The sequence below is a fragment of the Pocillopora verrucosa genome, chromosome 5 (assembly GCF_036669915.1).
Source record: "Pocillopora verrucosa isolate sample1 chromosome 5, ASM3666991v2, whole genome shotgun sequence".
Classification (NCBI taxonomy): Eukaryota; Metazoa; Cnidaria; class Anthozoa; order Scleractinia; family Pocilloporidae; genus Pocillopora; species Pocillopora verrucosa.
The window spans coordinates 6,865,235-6,888,545 of record NC_089316.1 but is presented as its reverse complement, the minus strand read 5'-3'; the positions used below and the strand labels follow the sequence as shown (position 1 = coordinate 6,888,545).

The window sequence follows — 23,311 nt, the reverse complement described above, 5'->3', positions numbered from 1 at the left end:
TGCTAACCTTAATGGCAAACTAAGGTTTAGATTCTCACAAACATGACTAATTGAAGAAGGAAACATCTTTTCCACTAATTTCTGGTGATGGCCGCAGCACCAGTGAGTTTAATCCATTGATTGAAGTATCACAAAAAACCAGTTTAGTTTTTTATTTGTTCCTCGTTTAATCCTGATAGTTTAATTACCTTGAACATGTTCATCAGCTCTCCCTTTTCAGAGAATTTTTCCATTAATTCGAATAATTAGTCTTTGTTATCAGATCAAGATATATGATATTATTCTCCAATAGTTCGTATTTGAAGAAAATCTACAAGCGCTGCCACTGAAGCAGAGCACCAGTTGATCCATCAATAATTTACTAGTTTAGGCGAGCGGGAGAGTGTATTTTTAACAATGGAATGATTTGTCTTCGTTGATGCCGTCTCTGAACAAATAACATGTAATATGTTTTACTTTAAACTTCTAGCTGTATACCAACTATTCCGCCTTTGTTGCAATCCAAGCCTTCTTGTTGTTGGTAAACGGCAGAGTGTAACCCTCAAGGAGACCAAAGCCCATGAAGTTGAAAGCAAAGTCCACAAAGTCAACGTTGGAGGGGCAAATAACGACAGCTTTACTGCTAAAGAGGACAGTATTATTGCAAATTCCACATCAACGAAGGCAGTAAAAGACGAGAGTGGAAGTCGAAGATATTTTTTCCCACACCCTTTGAATGTAATACCGCCGCCATTCGCAAATCATCACATTCACCTGGTACCAAAGCCGTACCCTGTTGTGTCCGTTCAGTACGTCCCAAGGCCATATCCTGTACCATACCCAGTAGCGCCTCATGTCCACGTCTCCCATCTTCATCTTCGCCCCAAATGTAAGTATAAAATGATTATTTAACATTGTGTAAAGAAAAAGAGGTGAAGGTGAAAGTTCTCACTGGGTGTAAACAGGTGGTAAACTCGCTCGTTCGGAGAAGGTTCCTTTACACGCGAAATTCGTCTGTTTCGGTGTCATCTTTTAAGTAGAGATGATTAAGTCCAGGCCAGTAGATATCCCTCCTTGAAGATGAAATTTCAAATTTATACCATAAATACTGAATAATGTGTTTGATGACTTCGAGCTCAAATAATATCTCGAATGATGAGTGATTTATTTTTCGCATTTTGGTTACTATTGAACTTACAACCAGTTTCAAGGTGTTTCAACTATTAAATTTACTGTTTTCACATTCAATTAGGCGTACAGCCCAAGGTGTAAGTTTTAATGATGACTTTCTAGATCATTTACTGAAACAAATCCCGCATTTGGTTATAGTTTTGGTTGAAAAGCACAGCGGTAGTTCAAGAGTGAATAGAGAACAAGAACTTAAAATGCAATTATTTCAGTTAGTTATAACGAACGTGAATACATCGCAACTAAGTGGAATAATTCTAGTAAAAGCAATCCTTTACTGTCTGCCATGTTCCATTTAGCAGCAAATTAAGCGGAAAACAAACTTACTACGCCGGACGGAAACAGAAATTCCTTCGATGTAATTCTTAAAATTAATATTGTAATTTTCTTATTTCTGCAGACCACCTAAATCCGTGCCAAAATGGAGGGATTTTCGTAAAGCTACCTCATGAATACTTCTGTATTTGTCAAAAAGAATTTCGGGGCAAGAACTGTGAAGGTAAAATGTTTTACGTCTGTTTAAGGTAAATATTTGTTTTTCCTTATACAGTATCACCAGTTTGAGAAACTAGAAAATCTTCTCTCTTTTTTTTCCTGTTTTTCTCCCAACCGTCTCCTTCTAGATAGAAATTACTGCGCTTCAAGCCCTTGTAAGAATGGAGCTACATGTACTGAGATTTCTGGCGCATTTAAGTGCAGTTGTCCTCATGGATTTCTCGGGGTGGTATGTGAAGGTATGAAAGCACTTCAACTTGATACTGAAATGAAGTATCACTTAAGCCGAACATCTAGATAACCATTGACACCTCAAAATATCTCCACGGGTTTTTTTTTTCAGTGCATGAAGTTATTTTCACTGTTAGCCATAGGAATTCTTCGCTATATTAAGACAAAGTAACGTTTTGAAAAAAAACGTGACTAAAAGTTTGAAGATGGTCAAGCGCGGTGTTCTTAAATAATGGCTAAACTTTGTTGAAATAGTCGATCTTACTCTTTACCATCGTAATGTGAAAGGCAGTTTCTTAACACAACCTTAACATCACACCTCGATATAAAAATATATTGGAGGCTCTTAAGGGAAACTTCAAGTACAACTAAAAGTATTGCGCTGGAGATAGAGCTTGCTTTCAGTTCGTCATCGGCTTTTAAGTTTTGATGAGTCACTTGATAAACGACTCAATGAACCATTTTGTTTTTCACCCTGGTTACCTGTCGTTTGATTCATGTTACAGAGCCTAATCCTTGTCACCCAAACCCTTGTAAAAATTCGGGGGTATGCACTAGATCGGATTCTGAAGAAAAGTTCTCCTGTATCTGTCAAGAAGGATTTAAAGGAATACATTGTGACTGTAAGTACCACTTTGAAACTATGACTGCTGTGGTTCGCTCATAGTGTACTTTCGGTTAAATCCTTTTACAGTCACAAGACTAAAACGTAGATTGTGACTAGTTAACTAACTAACATGCTAAATAAATGATTAAATGATGCCATTGGACTGACTAGCTTACTAAGTTGCTAACCAGCTAATTGATTAACAGACTAATTGACAGACTGACTGACTAACTAACTAAGTAGCAAATTAGCGGTCGATAGAACAGACAGACTAACTTAAAATTGTCTAATATAAATTTCAAGCTAATTCGCGGTATGGAGGTTATAAATTGCACATCTGTTTGAGTGGGCCTGGGGCATAAATTTTCTGATTGACTTCTCTTCTCAGCCATAAACAAGTGTGATCCAAATCCTTGCAAAAATGGTGCAACTTGTCAGCAGACTGCTGGTGATAATTACATCTGTATTTGTCCTCCATCTTTCAAAGGAACTCTATGCACAGGTAAGGCTTATAATAGCAAAGTTCATTATTCAAAGCAAAAGTTTGAAATTTTCTGCATTTTAAATCCAAAAAACCTTATGCCAAAATTCCTTTTCGGGTTTTAAGTGATCTTTAAAAAAGAATTGAAATTTATTTTTGGACTTCTAAAGTAAAATAGGCTTGAAACCTTAAAACTAGATTGTATAGCCTCACAGGTGTAATTAAATTAATTCATAATCATGACGTTTGTTCATCCATAAATTTTTAGGGTATGAATATAACATCAAGATGTTTGCATATATATACCATTTTGCATCCATGAAAATATTGTTATCGATCCTCTTTAATCAAACCAACTTCTTTGATTCACTGTTTAAATGTTTGGTACAGCGACTCTACAGATTTTTGGCGTAGAGGAAGCATTTTCATGCCCCACGTCTTTCTGTTCTTATAGAAACAAAGCAATGCTATACCAACCCTTGTCTTAATGCCGGAACCTGCCACGAGGATGGGTTTGGATATAACTGCACTTGTAGACTGGGATACACCGGAAGCAACTGTGAAAGTAGGTTTTCACCCCATAAAACAGATAATAACAACAAACAATAAGCCGAATCTGAACCTGGCCTCTCGAGGAAATATGTCCACGGTTATGCTTTTACTTAATGAAAAGAAGAGGTTTCCTTTTTGTTTATTTTTTCTGGACGACTTAGCTTATAGCCTGGAGACTTTTCTGGCGTGATGGCTGGCGAGGGTGAAGTCCGAATCAGTTATCATGTACAGAAATCGAGAGCGAATGATCGAATTAGTCTATTATTCAGATCTACTTGTCCTTCCATACATAACAACAAAACAGGCTCACATCTCTATCTTGTACTGTTTTAAACTACACAACGTTAGGCTACCAACTTTAATTATCATTTATCATGATAAAGAATACTTAGTAACTTGGCAAATCAGACTGCAGCGTTTGGGATAGAATGCTTGGAGATTGATACTAACATTCATCATGCAATAGTTATGGAATGATTTCCCTTTTCATGATTGACAGGTCATGTGTGTCACCCCAACCCTTGCTTGCATGGTGGTCACTGCAGGGTATCTTTTGGACATTCCAAGTGTTTTTGTCCTCCTCTGTTTAAAGGAAATAAGTGTGAAAGTACGTAGATATATATATATATATTTTTTTTTTTTCTCGCACTTAAACGTTTCCAGTTGCTAAACAATTCTAGATATGAAGATAACCTACTTTTTCTTCGCACCAGATCAGTTTTACCCCTCCATCCCAGTACAATATCCCACTTTATTCTCTGATTGTGCAGTGGGAAAGGGTGTTATAGCAAAATGCAGTCCTTTCTATACTTTATTCTTAAAAGTTCCCTAAAAATAGTGACGTAAATAGCGTGTGGTATTTAATTTTGTCGCAGATAGTGTTTTTGGCAACGCACGGATGATATGAAAATTTTACCCACTTCTTGAAACGGTTCTTCTTTCAATACTTTTTTCAGTTCCTCATCCATGTTATACCCGACCGTGTTTAAATGACGGTATCTGCATCGACTCTTATAGCGGTTACAACACGTATCCTGAAAATTGGAATCACGGCCACCTACATTACCTATGTATTTGTCGCTCGGGCTATACTGGGTCAAACTGTGAAGGTAGGAGGCAGTCACACGACATAGGAACCCAAGAATCTACACCGGCCGAAAAAACAGACACATTTACAAGGAAATTAATTAAATTGTTAATTATATATAGAGGCGTATGGGAAATGTACCGTAACGCTTTTATCTATCAAAGGTCAATAACCGTCCCTTAGAAATCATAAAAAGTAGAGGCCTATGGCTGTCTTAGAAACGCTTACAATCACCCGTCAAAGTGCACCGAAAATTGGATCAATTCCGAATATGTCGAATGCCCCGTTAGATGAAAAAAAAACAAAACCAAATAAAATAAAACAAAACACACCACAAACAGATTGATATGTAGTGAAAAATCATAACTGAGCGAATTAGTCTATCAAAGCGTAAAATTTGATAGCTTAAGTTGAAGAAAATCGAAATTTAATTTGGTAAATCTAAAGTGTTTCTCTACTTTTCAAATTGTTTCAGTGGACATCTGTAAGCATTGTGACATAAACGCAAAATGTATAAATCAGACTTGTCTTTGCGTCGAAGGATATTATGGCGATGGCTTTACCTGCAAAAGTAAGTCTCCGTAGTCAATTGCATCTTTTTTTATCATTGTTTTAAAAGGATTGGAATCAGCATCCTCATTTTTATACAAAATCAATTTTTAGGCGACCATACTCGTGGATAATCATTACACTAACATTATTTTTCATAAATAAATGTCGGATTCGCATTTACGATATCCACGATATCAAAGGAATAGCACGTCATTTTTCTAAACAAAATTACTATTTACTGGAGGAATGATTACACTCAAACGCCAACGAAAACAACCATAAGACGAATGCATAGCCTGCACTCTTCAGACCCTCGTAGGCGAAGGACCGCTCGTGCCGCAACGCTAAAATGAAGGATTACAAGTAGCCTAAGAAGCGCAATGTTAAGACTTTACAGAACCGTTTTTCTTCCTTTGTTTCTTCTGTCTCTTTCTGTTCATTCAGAAATTCCGCATCCTTGTCATCCAAATCCTTGTAAAAATGAAGCTAAATGCAAAGAGCTTGGTGCTGGAGAATATGACTGCGAATGTCCTCCAGGAACAAGTGGCAAGCACTGCGAAGGTAACTGTATACTTCCTTTTATATGTATATGCGAATTTTTTTCCCTGTCACATTTATATCTTATATCACACTTCTGTGTAACGGGTGTCCTTTTTGATTAATAAGCAGCCATTTTGTCTTGATTTTATCATACCTTAGAAAAGGATGCCTGTACCCCCAATCCTTGCAAAAATAATGGCAAATGTATTCAAACTCAAGAAGGCGGCTTCAAATGCGTTTGCGAGAATGGATACACTGGTACAAACTGCGAACTTCGTAAGTAAACCTTTTGTCATGCCAAATCCAATTTGTGTGGGTGACATTTGAATATTTTAGGGACGCCCGCGTATGTCAAAAAAGCGATATGTTTAACCGTAAAGTGTCACCTGATTTCTATCATTTCTCAACTGGTGTATGCACAAAACTGATCACAAAAATGTATATCAAGGTCTATGATAAGAACTGGAGTATGTATACATTTTCTTAGACTGAGATACTGATAAGCATGATTTTAATAAGATATCCTCCGGAATCTGGTAAAAAATTCATAATATCAACGTGTTCACGTGACAATTGATTAAAGATGCTCAGCAATGTGGTATGAATTCAGCATCTGAATTGTTGCATTTAATCGCTATTGTAGTTTTCGAAAGGTTCGTGGTTTTCTCTAGCTTTCAAATTGCAAACTTAGTGGTTTTGGGAACTCTCTAAACAAATCTTTCTTAAGATTCAAGAAACGCTTCTTGCCCTTTGAAAGTATAGCTGAACAATCGAGCCCAGCAGTGTTAACCTGCATCCTTGCTTTCCTCACTTTTTGAACCTCACTTTATATGTTTTCTAATATTGTGCTTCTGGCCTGCTTTTATGCATTTGTGGTCACGACAAAACAAGCTCCGATAAATTCTCGTTTTACCTGACAAATGGTGAAATGGCCTGCATGAAATGATTTTGATTAATCCGTTCACTTAAGTTATTTTTTCACTGGTTCATAAAAATCTATGATACATATTTTTAGCTATTGATGGGTGCCAAAGTGATCCGTGTCAGAACGGAGGAACTTGTCAAAGTGAAAACGGAAAGGTGGTTTGCAAGTGTAAAGGCAAGTTTACTGGACCAACTTGTCAAGGTGAGAGAATGTGATACTGCTCAATTCTATGCGCTAAAAAAAATCCAACGTCTTAGGTAATTTTTGTAAAGGAAAACTTTGCTGCGGCCAGAGACTAGGCTTCTAATTATTTCCAAAATCATCTTAAGTGATGATCACTTGCTGATTGTCTCCACGAGTACCATCGATACTAAATTCCTTTTTTATGCTACGAATTCTAAGATTTTTGTTTGGTTTTAAGAATGTGGATGTCCAAAAGGAAACCCCTCGGCAAATCCTCCTCTTTTCGCACAGAAATGTGACGCCGAAGGTGATTGCTACTGTGAAGATGGGTTGGATCTAAGAGACGGCGGATGTGCTAAAGGAAGTAAGTAATGAAACATTTTCTGTTTATCATGGCTGTCAAATGTAATTTTTCTTTTACTTAAGTGGAAAATCATACTCAACTCTTTCAACTCGCACAGGAACAAATAATCCCTGCCTATCCAACCCCTGTCAGAATGGAGGAACTTGTGAGGATATTAATAGTAACACAGCATACAAATGTCACTGTCCAGAGGGATACACAGGAACCAATTGTGAAAAGGGTGAGAAATTATGCCATAACTATCCACTTTAAAAGCAGTTATAACAACAAACGACGTAAATGTCTCATCTTCACCCGAGGTATGTGCATAAAATGTTTCGTTTCCCATCACCTCGTCTCACACGAAAAAGAAATAACAACGAAGGACAGAACAGAGAAAGGGGAATTGACTTCATGAGCGCTGGAAAAGCCTGGACGCCAGTCAAAATGTCTTAAACTTTCACGATATGATATACATATTAGAAAACTGGGTATAAACGACCTTTGTCTAAATTAAAACCTTGAGCACATGTTTTTGGATAACGCAGCAATTTCAAGTTTAAGCAAATAGCGGCCTTTTGGGCTATCATACAGTGGATTGGGAAAAAAACCAAACAAAAATGAGTCGGCAAGGAAACGAAATTGTGGAAATGACCAAGATGTGAATCAGTCAGACATATATAAAGCTACTAACTTTACCCTTGCGAGAAGGATTGAGCCTATCTCAATGAACAAGTACATTAAAGAGATTTACTTGAGCTCCTAAAAATGAGTCTGATCAATCTTTTTCTTTTTTTTTTCTGTTCTTTTCGACAGCGATTTGCTCACCTGGTTATTGTCTGAATGGTGGAATCTGCAAACCTGTTGGGAATACGCCAACCTGTATTTGTCAGCCTGGCTACACTGGACTAAGATGTGAAAAAACAACACGTACTGTTTTTTTGTTTGTTTGCTTGTCCTTTTACCTATATCACCACTTAATTTCGATTTGCAGCTAAAAATCTGTGAGAAATTTAAAGCAAGATGCGCTTGAAATGACTCAGGCGCGATTGCAGTCAGGAAGGCACGGCTTTGAATCCTGTCGAAGCCTAAGTTCTTGCAAGCATGTTTTCTGTTGGATTAATTAAGATGGCAGCCTTCGCAGACTATTTTAAGCACATTTAAAGGCAGTTTTCGAAAGAGTAGATTAATGAGTGGGCTCTTAAAAAACGTTCAATTTTTTTGTATACTTTAAACTGGTGATGACAAGCATTCTTTGGGTTTCAGAAACACTCTCCCTTTTGAATTAAAAAACTCGTCACAGGTTGACGACAATGCAAAATATTCAAAGATATTTTTGACACCCAAAGGCTTCGACCCAATGATAGCCTTAAGTACTGAGTGTTTCATGGAGTACCTAACCGGTTGTTGACAGGTATTATGGGAAGCAAACAGCTAAATAAAATCTCGTTCTTAAAACTCGACAGGTGTTATGGTCTGATGTCATATTTTTACCCATCAAATGGACTTTAAAGTAGTGCTTTCTTTCTTGTACATCTCACACGTTTGTCTCACCGACTTTGTAACAGCTATCAAGCCCAAGGACTACTGTCACCCTAATCCCTGCTTAAACAGCGGTAGTTGTGTTCAGGTTGTCGGAGGATATGACTGTCACTGCGATGAGCAATATACAGGGGCCCATTGTGAAGGTACGAAACCGAAACTGTTTGTCCCCTTTTTTTTGTCTTCTGAAGGTGCTAAGCTTCACCAGTTGTTATACACGCTAATTTTACCTTAATTTGTGGACATTTAAAAAGAGGGACAGTTTAACCCTTTTGAAACTGGACGAAGTTCCGGGGCTTACTTGCCAAATAATGACCTACAGAAATAATTGATATACTCATATAGGAGTGGCTCTTTGCCACATAAACTTAGAACAATCTCTGGTATCCTTGCGAGAGAATCTCGTCTTTGTCAGCAGTTAAGATAGTTTTAAGCTCAAAATGCCATGTTCAAAATATAAAAATAGTAAATTGAGCACTTTATAATGTTTTTGCTGCTTCATTTTACAGTTGATAAGTGCGCCAAGTGTGATGTGCACGCCTTGTGCGTCAGAGGCCGTTGCAAGTGTATGCCTGGTTACATAGGAACAGGGTATCAATGTGTAAAAGGCAAGATAAAAGTCAAATTTTAATTCAATGCTAACAACCTGCACGATCCAGTATTTACTCGCCAGTTTAAGTTATTTTAACCATCCAAACAGTCTACAGTACGTTTTCCTTCCATTTTTGCAATTAACTTACCTGTTTCTCAAGACTAAATCCGCATACTGTAAAGATGGTACAGTGTAGGAACACTTTATGGTGAAAATAGGGATTAGGTTCAACTCATTGCAGACTAAGAGTTGAAATTCTACCAATATATTTCCCGGTTTATATAACCGTCTGAAAGGTGCAAGTGACGTCGTTGACTTCATTTGATAAAGCAGTTAAGATTGAATAGTAGGCTAAAAATAAACCATTGATTTTAATTTGATTTATAGCTCGTCACAAGCGCTGCCCGACAATATGTCCAGTCTATTCAACGTGTTTACAAGGAGCTTGTCAATGTCTACCGGGCTATCAGATGCAAGGAAACACCTGCATACGTAAGAAATATGGTTTCAGACTGAGCTTTCACCTTCCTTAATCAAAGAGTAATAAGTAAACATTTGGATTTACTTAATTTCTTCTACCTCCAAAGTAAAAAGTGCTTGGGATATAGATTTTATTTGTGATGGCTTGAAATTAGAACGTGAAAAAGCTTAGAAATTACCTAAGAAAGATCTTTACTTTGCTCACTAGATTGCTAGATTCGTCATACCGGTATCATTTTGGATTTAATAAAAATTTTACTAAGTTCCACAAATTCGAGTAATTCCAAAGGTTCTTTCAGCTCCGTTGCCTCCACACCCACCACCTCCTCCAATACAACCAGTGCCATCACCAATACTGCCGCCTCCAGCCCCTCCAGTGTCTTCTCATCAGTATGGTCTCCCTGCAATGTACTATGCACCATACAAACGAAGTAAAACTGATGGGAAAATGAAATACTAAATAGTCTGCACGACTGACTCAATCTGCTAATTGTAAGTTTAAGATGCTTAACATTTAATAATATAAATATTGCAAAGGGCGCTTGCTTTACGTCTTAATGTCCGTTGAAAAGGAGGGGCTGATATCAATGTTTGTTCGGGGCTGCTCTGCTCTTTCTCAAACTCATTTAACCCTCAACAACTCAGCTATCCCTTTTACTAAGCAGTGGTGGAGGTGATTGGAGGAAGGTTACACGGACTGCGACATAAAAACATAAAATGAATAGGTATACATAACACACACATCACAACAGGGCTCCTTGACACGTTGAAACACTAACAACACATGAAAGGTTATCACTGACGATGAAAAACGTAGCCACAACATCTACTCTCTTTTTTTTTTGTTTGTTTGTTCTGTTTTGTTTTGTTTTTAACTGTGACGTACAGGTGTGACAGTTTACGCAATACACAACGGTGAAAATGAAGAGGAAGAGGAGGAGGAGGAGGAAGAAGAAGGAGAGGAAGTCGAACCTACTCCTCCAATTCCTAGTACAATTAACCCGACACAACCATCCTCAGCGCCAATTCCGGTACCATCCCCACAGCCGCCTGCTACAACTCCAGTTCCACTACCACCGCAACCATCCCCACCTCCCCCTGTTCCTCCACCGCAACCATCGCCACCACCCCCTGTTCCTCCACCGCAACCATCCCCACCTCCCCCTGTTCCTCCACCGCAACCATCGCCACCTCCTCCCGTTCCTCTCCCGCAGCCATCCCCACCTCCCCCTGTCCCACCACCACAACCATCCTCTCCTCCCCCAGTTCCTCCACCAGTACCATCTGCACCACCACCTGTTCCCCAGCCTCCCGCGGCTCCACCGCCGGTCGCACCTGCTCTTCCACCGGCACCCGGTCCACCACCTCCAATCAGCAGTCCATCTGCTGCTGCTCCACCCTCTCCGACATCTTATGGGCCGCCTTCCATGGATTATCCCCAGTATTCTGACTATCCTGTAAACTATCGTTACCCATCATATTACAGGTCGAATTACAGACCATATTACAGGTCGAATTACAGACCATATTACAGGGCTCTGTATGGTTATTAACATGTTGAAAAGAATGGTCGCATTCGAGGAAACTATTTTTCTTGATTGAAAATTTCGTTTTACTATTTCATATTCTTACTATTTCCTTTGTACGTGATTGATTTTCAGGATAAAAAGGACTGAAAGAAGAATCAACACAAATTGCATCAAGTAAATTCCGAGCTGATGTGATAGAAAATAAGAAGGAATTAACCGAAAGATTTATTTTGATAGCACAATTCATTATTCACACAACAATATAGATAAAAAGCTTGGTCAAATATAATTCGAAATTAGTAAATAGTGTAAATGAAAAAAAGAAACAAACAAACAAAGAGTGTCATCTAAATTATAAACTCTTCTTTAATAAAGAACTATTTGTTGACATCTTTGAGATTATATTGCGTGGGATTGTTGATACTGTAATTCGGCTTTGAATCTTTTCGTCTGTCGAATCGTCGGCGTGGATTTCAATAAAAATACATGGCCTCAAATATATGTTAACTTCAAATATAGAGGCCACGTTTGAATGTTAGTAACTTACGGTAAATTCGAAACTTAGTGGTATTGTTAAAACACGTAACGGTGACCAAACGAACAGAAAAGAAATAATGTCAGTCTGCAGCAAATCCGTGCTCACTAAAAATGCAAAACGGATGGTCATTGGGCGGTTGATAAAAGCACCAGCAGAGTCATTTTAACCAAAAGGTGCGTTATAACGCCTAGCCCGACAGCAAAAGCACGCCACCTGTCCTCATTCAACAAGAACTGTTATAAACAAACAAAACCCGGTCTGCAACGTCATTTTGAAATGCGGGCGATATATTAGTAAAGAGGCTTACTAGTCTAGTGTCGCTTATCAGCGGGTCAGATCACGAGAGAGAGACCAGTGCATACGTTGTAATTATGCAATTGCCTTTTTTTCTTAATGAACATCACTCTTTTTCATTCCTGTTGCGAAAACTGTTTTCTTACCAATTTGAATAGACTATGATATTCCTCCAGTGTATAAGCCTTTTAGCCCTTAGGCTATGACTTAAGAAAACTATTAGACTCAAAGAATAAATGGCAAAATCGAAAAAATATTTTTTTTTAAATAAAGGATCATGTTAAAAATGATTTAGAAAGGCAGCGTCTCCTATGTATATTAAAAGTATCTTTCTCTTTCCACTTAATCAACTTGAGATTATCAAGATAACCTTCTGAAATTATTCTTTAAAATTTATTTCACCGTTCTCGGTATATAAATGAAATAATTATCGTGCTAAAGAATATCAAAATGCCGTCGAGCAGAGGAAAGGAGACAAGTCTAAACTATCTATTCTACCAAGAAACAACAAATGTTACCCCCCTCGAAAGAGTGCATCAAATTGGAAGGAATTTAAATGAATCTTTCTTCAATATTTTCTCTAAGGATTTAACGGGACAAGAAGGGTATTTGTGGAACTTCTTATCTTGGAAGAAAAAGCTAACTTGACCCGGAAAAAAAGGAATACTTACAACCAGCCGTTTGGGAAACTAAACTGGTGACTGTCCCAAAAAAGGTTTTCTTGTCTTGTTTCGCATTGTTTATGAAACAGGTCACTCGATTGCTGTCTTCATGAAAGGAGGTTCTGAAGCAAGGAATTAGCATCAATAAATCATGAACCAAATGACTTTCAACTAATAACTTCACGAAAACAGTGGACTTTCAATTTGGCAATCTTCAAAAGGGAGTCAAAATGCGTTGTTCGGCCCAACAGTTGGCTGTGCTTTGTCTCATTTGTTTACCCTCTTTAAGCTACGGAAAATTTACAGCTGAGAAAGTATCTCGCAAGCATAGCACAGACAAAGTTGGAAACAGTACTCCAAGAAGACTTAAATCCTCGAGGTCTCCGAACCTGTCCAAGAAGTCTAAGGAAACAGGTGTAGCGGTGAAAGGAACACGAAAGAATCTTCTCGACCCTTTAATTTCTAGTTACGAAGGACCACACTTCTCCGAAGCTCCGTTACCAATTCACATCGAGCATATCAAAGATTACCCGGTTGCTGTTCCAGTCAAGAAGGAAACTGCTGAACACATTTTACATGTGCACATTCATGACAGTGAGTTTGTTTTCTCATATTAGATTTTTGAAACCAATTTCAAAACACTTTGGGTTAATGTTCATAGATAAAGAAATAATTGAAAGCCTGACGCCTCTTTGTGTAGAACATGAAAACAATTCAATATTTAGATAAAAGACGGAAAATTAAAGAAGAACAAAAGGACTCAATAGGACCACTTACTTTAGGATTGAAATTTGTGTTGAGACCCTTAGTTTGTACTTTGAACGAAGTGCAAACTTAAAATGTACTGTCTTCATACATCTCGCACAAAACCGGTTCAGAGTCAGATGAGATTGAATCAGGCTCTCGTTTTTCAAACATGTACTTTGTATGCTTTTTGATCGAGTAAGTGCAATCTCTTTCATTCAATATCCCATTGTTTTGTTAAGCAACTGGTTCATAGAATAAATCTCGTGGATATTTATTCAACCTTTTTGTCTTGCAAAGTTTCAAATGCACCTAACCATTCCAAAAATTCTTTAAACGCGATCATGTATAGCTTGTTATCTTTTCAGAAAATCCTTGCAAAAATGGCGGAGTACTTTCGGGAGAAGAATCAGGAAATTATCGCTGTATTTGCCCACCTCAGTACGTTGGATCCACTTGTGAAAGTAGGTTTTCCCTAAAAAGAAGGACGGCATGTTTAGAGATAATCAATGCTAACAAGTTGGACATTGGCGTAGTGAAATTAGAACTGTGAATCGTTGACACTTTCGTGCAGTCAAGGAGAGAGTCAGTAACTTTCGTATCGTTAACTCACCAACAGACACACTAAGTCAAACAGGCAAATACTTAGTTCAAGTACCGTGATAACTGTTTGAGTTCTCGTGTAGGTGTGAATCTTAAGAAAATATTATTGACCATATTACTTGACATTGCGTTTAATGGCTGATTAACACTCTGACCTAGACCAACATTGTTTCAAGCTGTAACTTTTTGTTATTTAATAATGTCTTGATTCTGATTTTATTCATTTTCTTAAGTACAACAGCACTGTTTTTCTGAACCATGCAAGAATGGAGGAAAGTGCCTAGAGATTAGCAATGGTTATAAATGCACATGCCTTGCTGGTTTCACTGGCAATGACTGTGAAGGTAAGAATCAATTAATTAATGAGAATAATGGCAATTTTTAATGTGTTATATACAAATTCTTGCGTTTTGTTTTCAACCCAAATGAGGTTTTGTTGATTCCTCACAATATGGCAATTGTTTCAGACAGAGCCTTTTGCTCCCCTAACCCTTGTGAACATGGAGGTACATGCGTTGAGACTCTTCAAGGCTATAAATGCGTGTGTCAAGACGGTTACAAGGGCGATAACTGTAAAGGTAAGAGGAAAAACCTTGACCATTCACACTAGATTTTTGCAGGGGTTTCATTTGAAATTTAGTTGAAGATACACGTCTTGAAAAACTAGAAGCATGTTTGAATTCGTTGGTCACCACACATTGTGTTAGCACGCATTGATGATGGATTGGGTGCAAGATATTCCGATTATAAAGATTTCAATCGGTTCCTTCCGTTTAATATGCAAAGCATTGTACTAGATACAAACGAGGTCGCACACCATTTTAGCTGTACGCCAATACATTTCTCTGGATGAGTCAAACAAAATTATGTTTGGCTGAAATCAAACATTCTCAGGCAAGCTTCTTTTTGAAAAGTAAACCGTTGAAGAAAAGCTTAGTTTTAAGTCTATGAAAGCTGAATGAACATGATAAATTCTCAAATTTAGACAATGTTTTATCGGAATAGATACTGATGCTTGTTGGCCTAACCCTTGCCAACATGGCGCAAGCTGTGAAACCATAAATGGTTCCCCACGCTGTCTGTGTCAACCGCAATATCATGGAACTTACTGTCATGGTAAGTGAGCGCTATGAACGCGTAACTGTAGCTCAGTGATAGCTAAATATTGCAAAATGGCGTTTTCTAGCTTACTCATTACGGGATAAAGATTAAACCCAAATTGAAGCAAACTACCAGACATGGACAGCTCAAGAAACATGTTTTTAGTTTATTTTAGATATTCTTTGAAGCAATCTCATCAACCAGAACGGTCAGTTCGTTTAATATAAACGAGGTTAATAAAATTTCCAAAGGATTTTAGGCGTTTGTATGCCTATTGTATCGACGGCATTGGAGTTCACGGCCGCATGGACTTAAGAGATATTTAAAAGAAGCGTATGGTCGCTCTGCATGTCCAGTTCAATCTGTGCAAGCCGTAAAGCGGTCAAATACCATTTTACCCACTATGAAACACTTCGATGTGTTTTAATTATACACTTTTGATTTGTCTACCTTGGCTTGCAGTCAACAACTTTATCACTTGGTTCTCTGCTGCTTTCCTGCCTTAGAAATTCATCAGTATCGATCTTGTATTATTTGTTTCTCAGAGAGATATATCTGCTTCATGAATCCTTGTCATAATGGAGGGATATGCGTAGAAAATCCTTTGGCCCCTTGTCTTTGTCCAAATGGATACGTAGGAAAATACTGCATTGGTAAGAATTTTTTTCTGTTACAGTGATCATATACTATACCTTATATCTCAAAGGAAAAAACATGCTAATTTGATACACATCCTTTCTTCCTAAGATCACGTGTGTCGACCAAATCCATGCCTGCACAAAGGCACTTGCAAAGTAGTAGACCATCCATCGGGGTCCAGGAACAAGAGATGGAATTATCGCTGCATATGTCCGGAATGGTATCGAGGGCATATTTGTCATAGTAAGTATAGATAAAAAGAAAAAGATAGCACTGTGTATTAAAGCATTTTAGGTTATTCGTTTAACAACATTTGAGTGAAGTGCTCTGTTTAACGCATGTTATCACGGCCTGTTGTCACTACGTATCAAAGCATTTTCAGGTTATTCGTCTAACAATATTTTAATGAAGTGCTCTATTTACCGCTTCTTATCTTAAGTTCCTCATCCGTGCATTCGTCAACCTTGCCTAAACGGTGGGACTTGCGTGGATGCCTTCACTTCCAAAGAGGAAAACGAGGAGCAACCTGTTTATGACGTAACGCTCCCTTGGACACACTTGCACTTCCATTGCCAGTGTCCTCCTGGTTTTAAGGGATCCAGGTGCGAAAGTAAGTCCACAGAAAGTTAATTCATTCACTGCGGTACTTGTAATAATCATGTCGACCCGTTCTAGAGCGTTGCCAACTCGAAACCTTTGATAATGAGCTTCTTGTTGGTTAGAGAATCCCCTTTCGTTATATTTCTGAAAATTTCGTGGTGATTGCAGTTGAGAAATTGCAAAAAACAAAAAAAAAACATCATCATTTTCTTTTATCCTTTGCTTTTTATCCATTTGTTTTTTCTTTCAGTCTTTTAACGAGTTGCAACGAGAGCATTTTTACTAAATATCAGTTTCGAAGTCGCCACGGTCCCATTAAAAAAAGAGTGAGCATTCTCTTTCAATTAAAGAAAGAAAAAGATAGAGATGAATCCAATAAATCATGTCTATAAAAGAAAAATCTGGAAAATGATTAATAATTTTTTTTTGTTCTAAAATCACTCAAATTATCGTTTCAGCTGATGTTTGTTCGTTGTGTCATCGTTTGGCTGAATGTATTGACCATCATTGTGTTTGCAAGCGTGGCTACGTTGGAAACGGAAATTATTGTAAAAGTAAGTGAGACATGGAAAAAGCTATCTTCGCATGTAGTAAACTGACAAGGTGTATTTGGTTCGGAAGTCGTGAGGGCCTGGGTCAGCTTATTTCTGTCATGGCAGTGCATACTACATATTTCGTGCGCTTTATTCTACATTGGAAAATACCTCAAGCTAAAGCAAACACGAAAACATTTTGAAATGGAAAATGGAGGAGATGAAAAAATAACTGAGGTGACCCTGTAAGTTCCTTCCATTTCATAAAATGGAATCAGAATGGGTTTATTTTTAATTACGTGTACTATCCTTCAAACATTGCCCAGAAACCACGGTTCACACCATAATGGAACTTTCCAGTCACAAATAAAATTGTAGATTCGAGTAAATGATTTGATAGATAACGATAACTATGTTAAATTTCTTGCAGAGCCAACAAATAGGTGTCATCCCAATCCCTGCCTTAATCAGGGAACGTGCTCTGAACGACAGGACGGCAGTTACGACTGTGAATGTGTCCCAGGATATTGTGGTCTTCATTGCAAAGGTACCTTAATTTTTCTTGAAGAGAGAAATAAGACAAGAAGTATTCAAGTCAAGTCTAAACTCGAGAAGTGGCAAATTAATCATGGTTCCTTGAATTGTTGGTACTTCTTTGAGGCAGTTTACATTTGTTTCGTGAAAAAGTCATTTTAAGAAGTCATTTTAATAAAAATGTTAAGATAGGATGCTGCTTCGCTGATCCCGGTCATTATATACGGCTAGGTTGTAGCACGTTTACTTGGCAATCAAAATTCCGTCAACTGAATTTTATAAAGAGAAAAATATAATTGAAATCGACGAAAAAAAATAAGGGAGTTATGACGAACCTTTTTATTGGTATATAGAGGATCCTTTGTTAGGTGTTCGCTTACTTTCCCTGTGCAATTAAATACCGGATGTCTTTTACCTTCAACCATCACTTTGGAAATGTTCTATTGCTTAACTACTCAATTTGCATGAATAGGATAGGTGCAAATTAATTTATTCTAGAGGAAAGGGAATCAATATCAGTATCTGGAAAACTGCCCACCTACCCCTCCCCTAACCCAACATTAACCCTAACTTGTCATTAATTGACTGTTGTTGGGTTAGGGAGGGGTAGGTGGGCAGTTGCCCAGATACTGATATTGATCCAGGGAAGGCATTGGGTTTAAAAAGAGATTTACTTTTCAACAGATATTTGTGAACCATGTTTGTTACGGCCATGCTTTAATGGAGGAGAATGTATCCCAAAGGGTGAGGAACGTATCTGTATTTGCAAACCGCCTTACATTCAACCTGACTGTAATGGTAAGTAGAAATGATATCCAATGACTCGGTAAATTTATGCTATGAACTAAAGTGTACCTCTCGTCTATCTATTTGCAAAGTCATTTACTCCAGGCACCCCACCTAGAAGAGTATGAATGCTCGTGTGCACATTTGTGGAGCATAAATCCATAGAATCAATTCATTTTCTTCTCGTAATTATGGGTGCTTATTGAAAATTGTGACTGAAAGTTTTAGTTGCTTATGTTGTGGTTTATTTTTGGAAATCAACGAGCGTTCCATTTTGGGATATTATATATAACTTTAATTATACTATAATTTAACAAAGCTCGGTATAACGTTAGCTTGCTTCTTTTCAGAGACCGCTGTTAATCGATGTATTCCAAATCCTTGCAAAAATGGTGGTACGTGTAGGTCTTTGCCAGAGAAAGATGACTACATTTGCGACTGCGTCGGTAAATTCTCTGGAAAGGATTGCGCCAGTGAGTAAGGTTTTGTCATTATTTCTTCAAGCACACGCGTAAAAAAATGATCAAGTAAATTAACACCGTAATACCAGAAATAATGCAGAACTTTCCTTTTCACGACCACTTCGGCGCATACTGCATATCATAAAATTAATTAGAGCACCTTACGCTACGGAGTACGTGCAACACGCCTAGGAATTGCATAATGATCTAAAGTTAATAAAAAATAATACCTTCCTACTGACCAAGCGCTAGGGCCATACTGGGGAATATTGGCCCGAACGCATGGCAGTACGGACCGAGCGCAGCGAGTTCCGTACAAAAACGGACGAGGGTTAACACTCGCCTGTACGGCTCGCACAAGTGAGGTTAGTAGTTTATTATAAGGCACCCAGACCAAACCTGTTTATTTTGAATTTACCGGCTTTCGAGAAAATAAATACAGGGCTTATGACCCTTTTCGTGGAAACGTTCCGTATGGCAAAATCCAAACAAAGTATGAACCAATCAGAACGCTCGGATTTACCTCAGGGCTACCTTGCTATACAACAACTTCTTATCATCCGATTTCAAGTGGGTTCGGATAAGAAAATTCCATGACTGTACTTCCTGGTTCTATATTGGCTCAACCCTACGTTGAGATGACATCCATCATTGATTCCCTAAGGATTCTCTATTTTACCAAGTCAATTATACGAAACAAAACTAAAAAAAATTTAAGAAATGACATATAGACAGCAGTCTGTGTTTGATTGTTTAATAAATGTTCTTTCTTACAGACTGCGACTGCCCTAAGGCCAAACCACGACCAGATGGGAAAGAGGTAATTGACTCTGAATGCGACGCAATTGGGGAATGTTTTTGTCCACTTGTTTCTGGTGTTCCTAAAGTCACATTTACGGACGGCGGCTGCGTTCTTGACCGTAGGTTACAAGAATGTTAAGTTTTAATCCTTTAAATTTAGCAAACAAAATCATGTCTGCGCAATCGTTACTTTGGGTTACTTGGTAAAGTAAAGCTTTGATGTGCATAACATCATAGATTCTGCGAGATTCCTCGGCAGAGCCCTGCAAAATTTGTAGGCTTTGTTAAGAACGTGAGTGATTGTAAATTGATAGGCGAAGAGCTGCAATTATGATTGCGCAGTCAAAATTTTGAATAGTAGGTAAACGAGTACGTGATGAGTAGCAAGAATGAGAAAGAAAAATTTTGTTAGTATGGTATCTACGTAGTAAATCCTAAGTGTAATTGCAAGTTTAGCAATTAATATTTACCTCAACGCATCCGAAGAAACAAAATCGCGCGTAATTTCATTCTCAACCATTTTTTCGGTATACTGACTGAAATAAACTGACTTTTTTGGGTTTCTGTGTGTTATACACTGAAATAATGATTCACCGAAGTGTAGATGGAATTGGTGGATATTCACTCACTATTCTGGCCTCATCAATTTTTTATGCGGGTCACCATTTAAACTAGCTTGGAGCCGAACTGGGCCAGCTTGTCTAAATATCGTAAATACAAATATATACGTGTATGCATAAAGATTAAAAAAAAAAAAAACAAACAAGAAACAAGACTTACTGAAAGCTTTTGTTCTTGAAATTCAGGCCAAAGCCTTTGCTTTAGTGAACCATGCAAGAACGGAGGAACATGCGTGACTACTTTATATGGATTCATATGTGAATGCCCTCCTCCATATTACGGAACTTTCTGTGAATGTAAGTCCTACTGTTACCAACAGCAATGATCTTCATGTTTTTAGCAGGCTACGACAAATAGTTACTTGGCCTAGGTTAACGCGATTATTTTATACCAATGAGATATATACGGCTAGCAAAGAGGGTTTCAAGTCATATTTCATATCTTTCTTGATAAATAATAACGTCTCATTGAAATCACTTCGAAGCTGCGTCAATAGAGTGACCCTACATTATCAACTCAGACGTCTACTCAATCTTTTCCTCTAGGCACTTCCTGTATATGTGAGCAACCGTGTAAGAATGGTGCTACCTGTGTTGACATTGCAACAAAACAATACCAATGTACTTGTCCCCCTGGTTACCAAGGTCCTGACTGTTCAGGTATGTTAGTCATTTAATAGTTAAGCTTTCAGTTGTTAATCCAAACAGAATATGCAGGGAGATTGTCGTATAAATCGTTTCAACCACAAAATTAACGACTGTTTTCCAGAATAGAACCATTCATTTTTACATTTTTCGACCACGAGGTCGCGTAAATCACGTGACATAAAAGTCACTAATGCAATGGGACACAATTCGTGCAAACAAAATAAAAAATAAATAAAAACTAAACAAAAAGTCAACTTCCAGTCGCAACAGAGATATTTCTCTTAGTAAATGTTTAGCCATCGAAATGAATTGAAGTAGCTCACATTTAGATGACGTGAGTTTTTAAGGATTGCAAACAATACCCTTAACTCAGCGGTGATAAAAAAAAAAACCTAATTGTTGTAATATTCCTTTTTCCTTACGTGCCTACACTGCCTTGTGTGCGCAATGTGGCTGAGTGGCGAGGGCAGTTGGCTTGTGATCTAGTGGTCCCGGGTTTCAGTCCTCTACACAACTGCTCGCTGGATTTTCTTCCAGTTGCCCCGAGTTTAACACCTTGGCTGCACCTTGCATGTATATAGTCAACTGGTCTGCCCACTGTCTTTTGGGATTTTTAAACACTGTGTATACATTCATTCATCCATTTATTTCCTCATTTATTCCCTCGTTCGTTTAGGCCCTAAAAAGCCCTATTGGGGAAGTGGTCGATTAAATATATCTCCATATATAAATACACATGTACGTACGGATTGAACTGCATTCCAGCCATGAAATTGGTATTATACACTAATTAATTAATTGAGTCACAAATAACGTGATGCCTTGTTTGGCAATTATAGATTAGGAGAGAATGTCCATTCCACTCCCCTTATGCTATTTAACGTAGGGCAAATAAAAATAATACCTTACAGTGAGAGATTCTGCGTCTCTTTTGCATTTACAGCCCCAGTGACACCAACAGAAAAGCGTTGTATAAATGTCACTTGCCTACATGGAGGCACTTGTGTAGAGCGTCCAAATGGATACGATTGTATCTGCACACCACAGTACACAGGACCACATTGTGGAGGTAATAGCCACTTTTTGAAATATGAATAGGTCCCGATTGATCTCTCAGATCAAGGAAAAAATGTGCAACCGAGATTTAAAGGGAGGAGAGTTCTTCAATTTTTTTACTCTCCAAAATATGGCAATTGATGGTTGCTGAAAAAAATGATGTGAATTTTAAGGCTGCCTATGTCTGAAGGCTATGCCCAAAGACAATTGTTCATGAAAATTATTACTCTTGCTCAGTTGACAAGTGCGCTAATTGTCACGAGGAGGCAGAATGTGTATATGGACGTTGTCGATGTAGAGAAGGATACGTTGGAACTGGATACGTTTGCGAGAAAGGTCAGTTTACCTGTAACGATCGAGTTGCAGTTTCAAGTACTTTATTTCAGATAGAGTTTAGTAAAGAATCTAATATCAATGATACTTTTAAATATGCGACAGTTGTAGACAACTTATCAGGCTAATACTTATTTTGTTGTCTTGTATTACATAAGCAGATAAGGAAAAAGAATGTGGCATCTGTCCTGTTCATCATCATTGTGCCCAGGGAGTCTGTGTTTGTATTCCAGGGTTCATTTGTCAAGGTAAAGGCAATATTCATGCCACTGGAATATCCTTGCTACTTTGAGTTGCATCGTATACAGTGTTTTTTCTTTATCGTTTAATGGCTCGAGTTTATGCACTCGTGTTTTTTTCTTAGGGAAAACTTTAGTTTTCCTACTTGGCAAAATATTCTGGCTCTTGACAAAATAATCCTATCATTACTATTTCATTTCGTTTAGATGGGCATACGAAATTCATTACCCCATTTCTCTGAACCAATAGGAAGTTGGTTCCTTTCAACTGACTGGGGCTTGACTTCTTTTTATACTAATCAATTTTTTTGTCCCATTCTTTCCAATTGCAGATAGCGGGCGTTAGAGACGCTTCATAACGTATTCAGTTTTGGAAATTATTCTATTGAATGTTTGAAACCTCAGAGATTACTAACATGACGCAGTTATGATGACGAAACTTAACTGTAATATATGATTTCAAAAAATAAGCAAATCCATTGAAACAAACAAACAAAGAAAAAACAGAAAAAGAGAGAGAAAAAAAATCATTTGTAGGTAATCTAATGGCATACACACGGGCCACATTACCGATAACTTGGACCAGGTTTGGCTTCCATGGCGGCATCTTTTTTTTTTCTTTGTATGCAGCATGTGGCATAAAATTAATATTTACTTGATTTCAAGTATCTAAGTAAATTATAAATTGTAACGTAACCTTGAGTAGTGATAGCTTTATGTTTAGTTTATTGTAAATAGCTATGTTGCTTTATAAAGACAATAAAGCCGTGTGCTAAGTGCGAAGTGCACGCAAGGAACTGTTTTTGGAAACAT

At 37.8% G+C, this 23,311-nt stretch overlaps 2 protein-coding genes across 7 annotated transcripts; both read left to right on the top strand.

Annotated features, from left to right (window-relative positions):
- Nucleotides 1-382: 382 nt before the first annotated feature.
- Nucleotides 383-11,649, top strand: LOC131772041 (fibropellin-1). 4 transcript variants are annotated; one of them, XM_066167692.1, is made up of 20 exons: nt 383-868; nt 1,568-1,666; nt 1,791-1,901; nt 2,400-2,516; nt 2,889-3,002; nt 3,436-3,546; nt 4,033-4,140; nt 4,490-4,642; nt 5,096-5,191; nt 5,617-5,733; nt 5,872-5,988; nt 6,728-6,838; nt 7,059-7,184; nt 7,282-7,404; nt 7,980-8,093; nt 8,732-8,851; nt 9,215-9,313; nt 9,685-9,789; nt 10,077-10,269; nt 11,439-11,649. In XM_066167692.1, the coding sequence occupies exons 1-19, from the start codon at nt 448-450 to the stop codon at nt 10,235-10,237; spliced, it is 2,523 nt and encodes an 840-aa protein (XP_066023789.1). In that variant the 5' UTR covers nt 383-447; the 3' UTR covers nt 10,238-10,269; nt 11,439-11,649. The 4 variants fall into 4 exon arrangements, with proteins under 4 accessions (XP_066023789.1, XP_066023791.1, XP_058943936.2 ...); XM_066167694.1 differs by lacking the exon at nt 10,077-10,269; XM_059087953.2 differs by lacking the exon at nt 10,077-10,269 and having other exon boundaries at nt 10,666-11,649.
- A 1,318-nt stretch (nt 11,650-12,967) lies between these two features.
- Nucleotides 12,968-22,963, top strand: LOC131772010 (fibropellin-1). 3 transcript variants are annotated; one of them, XM_059087921.2, is made up of 19 exons: nt 12,968-13,394; nt 13,913-14,008; nt 14,381-14,491; nt 14,615-14,725; nt 15,153-15,263; nt 15,794-15,901; nt 15,996-16,130; nt 16,327-16,497; nt 16,946-17,041; nt 17,451-17,567; nt 18,239-18,352; nt 18,691-18,813; nt 19,578-19,721; nt 20,409-20,519; nt 20,769-20,882; nt 21,814-21,939; nt 22,164-22,262; nt 22,421-22,507; nt 22,831-22,963. In XM_059087921.2, exons 1-19 carry the CDS (start codon nt 13,031-13,033, stop codon nt 22,842-22,844), a joined length of 2,352 nt encoding a protein of 783 aa, XP_058943904.2. In that variant the 5' UTR covers nt 12,968-13,030; the 3' UTR covers nt 22,845-22,963. The 3 variants fall into 3 exon arrangements, with proteins under 3 accessions (XP_058943904.2, XP_058943905.2, XP_058943903.2); XM_059087922.2 differs by lacking the exon at nt 22,831-22,963 and having other exon boundaries at nt 18,239-18,298; nt 22,421-22,551; XM_059087920.2 differs by lacking the exon at nt 22,831-22,963 and having other exon boundaries at nt 22,421-22,551.
- The last annotated feature ends 348 nt before the right edge of the window (nt 22,964-23,311 follow it).

What these genes read in the sequence shown, in the direction of transcription:
- LOC131772041 (XM_059087953.2), top strand. Translation starts at nt 448, where the DNA reads ATGTTTTACTTTAAACTTCTAGCTGTATACCAACTATTCCGCCTTTGT. An exon ending in TCTTCATCTTCGCCCCAAAT is followed by an intron (nt 869 to 1,567) that starts GTAAGTATAAAA and finishes TTATTTCTGCAG; the next exon opens with ACCACCTAAATCCGTGCCAA. An exon ending in CGATGGCTTTACCTGCAAAA is followed by an intron (nt 5,192 to 5,616) that starts GTAAGTCTCCGT and finishes CTGTTCATTCAG; the next exon opens with AAATTCCGCATCCTTGTCAT.
- LOC131772010 (XM_059087920.2), top strand. Translation starts at nt 13,031, where the DNA reads ATGCGTTGTTCGGCCCAACAGTTGGCTGTGCTTTGTCTCATTTGTTTA. An exon ending in TAAGGGATCCAGGTGCGAAA is followed by an intron (nt 16,498 to 16,945) that starts GTAAGTCCACAG and finishes TTATCGTTTCAG; the next exon opens with CTGATGTTTGTTCGTTGTGT. An exon ending in CACAGGACCACATTGTGGAG is followed by an intron (nt 21,940 to 22,163) that starts GTAATAGCCACT and finishes ACTCTTGCTCAG; the next exon opens with TTGACAAGTGCGCTAATTGT.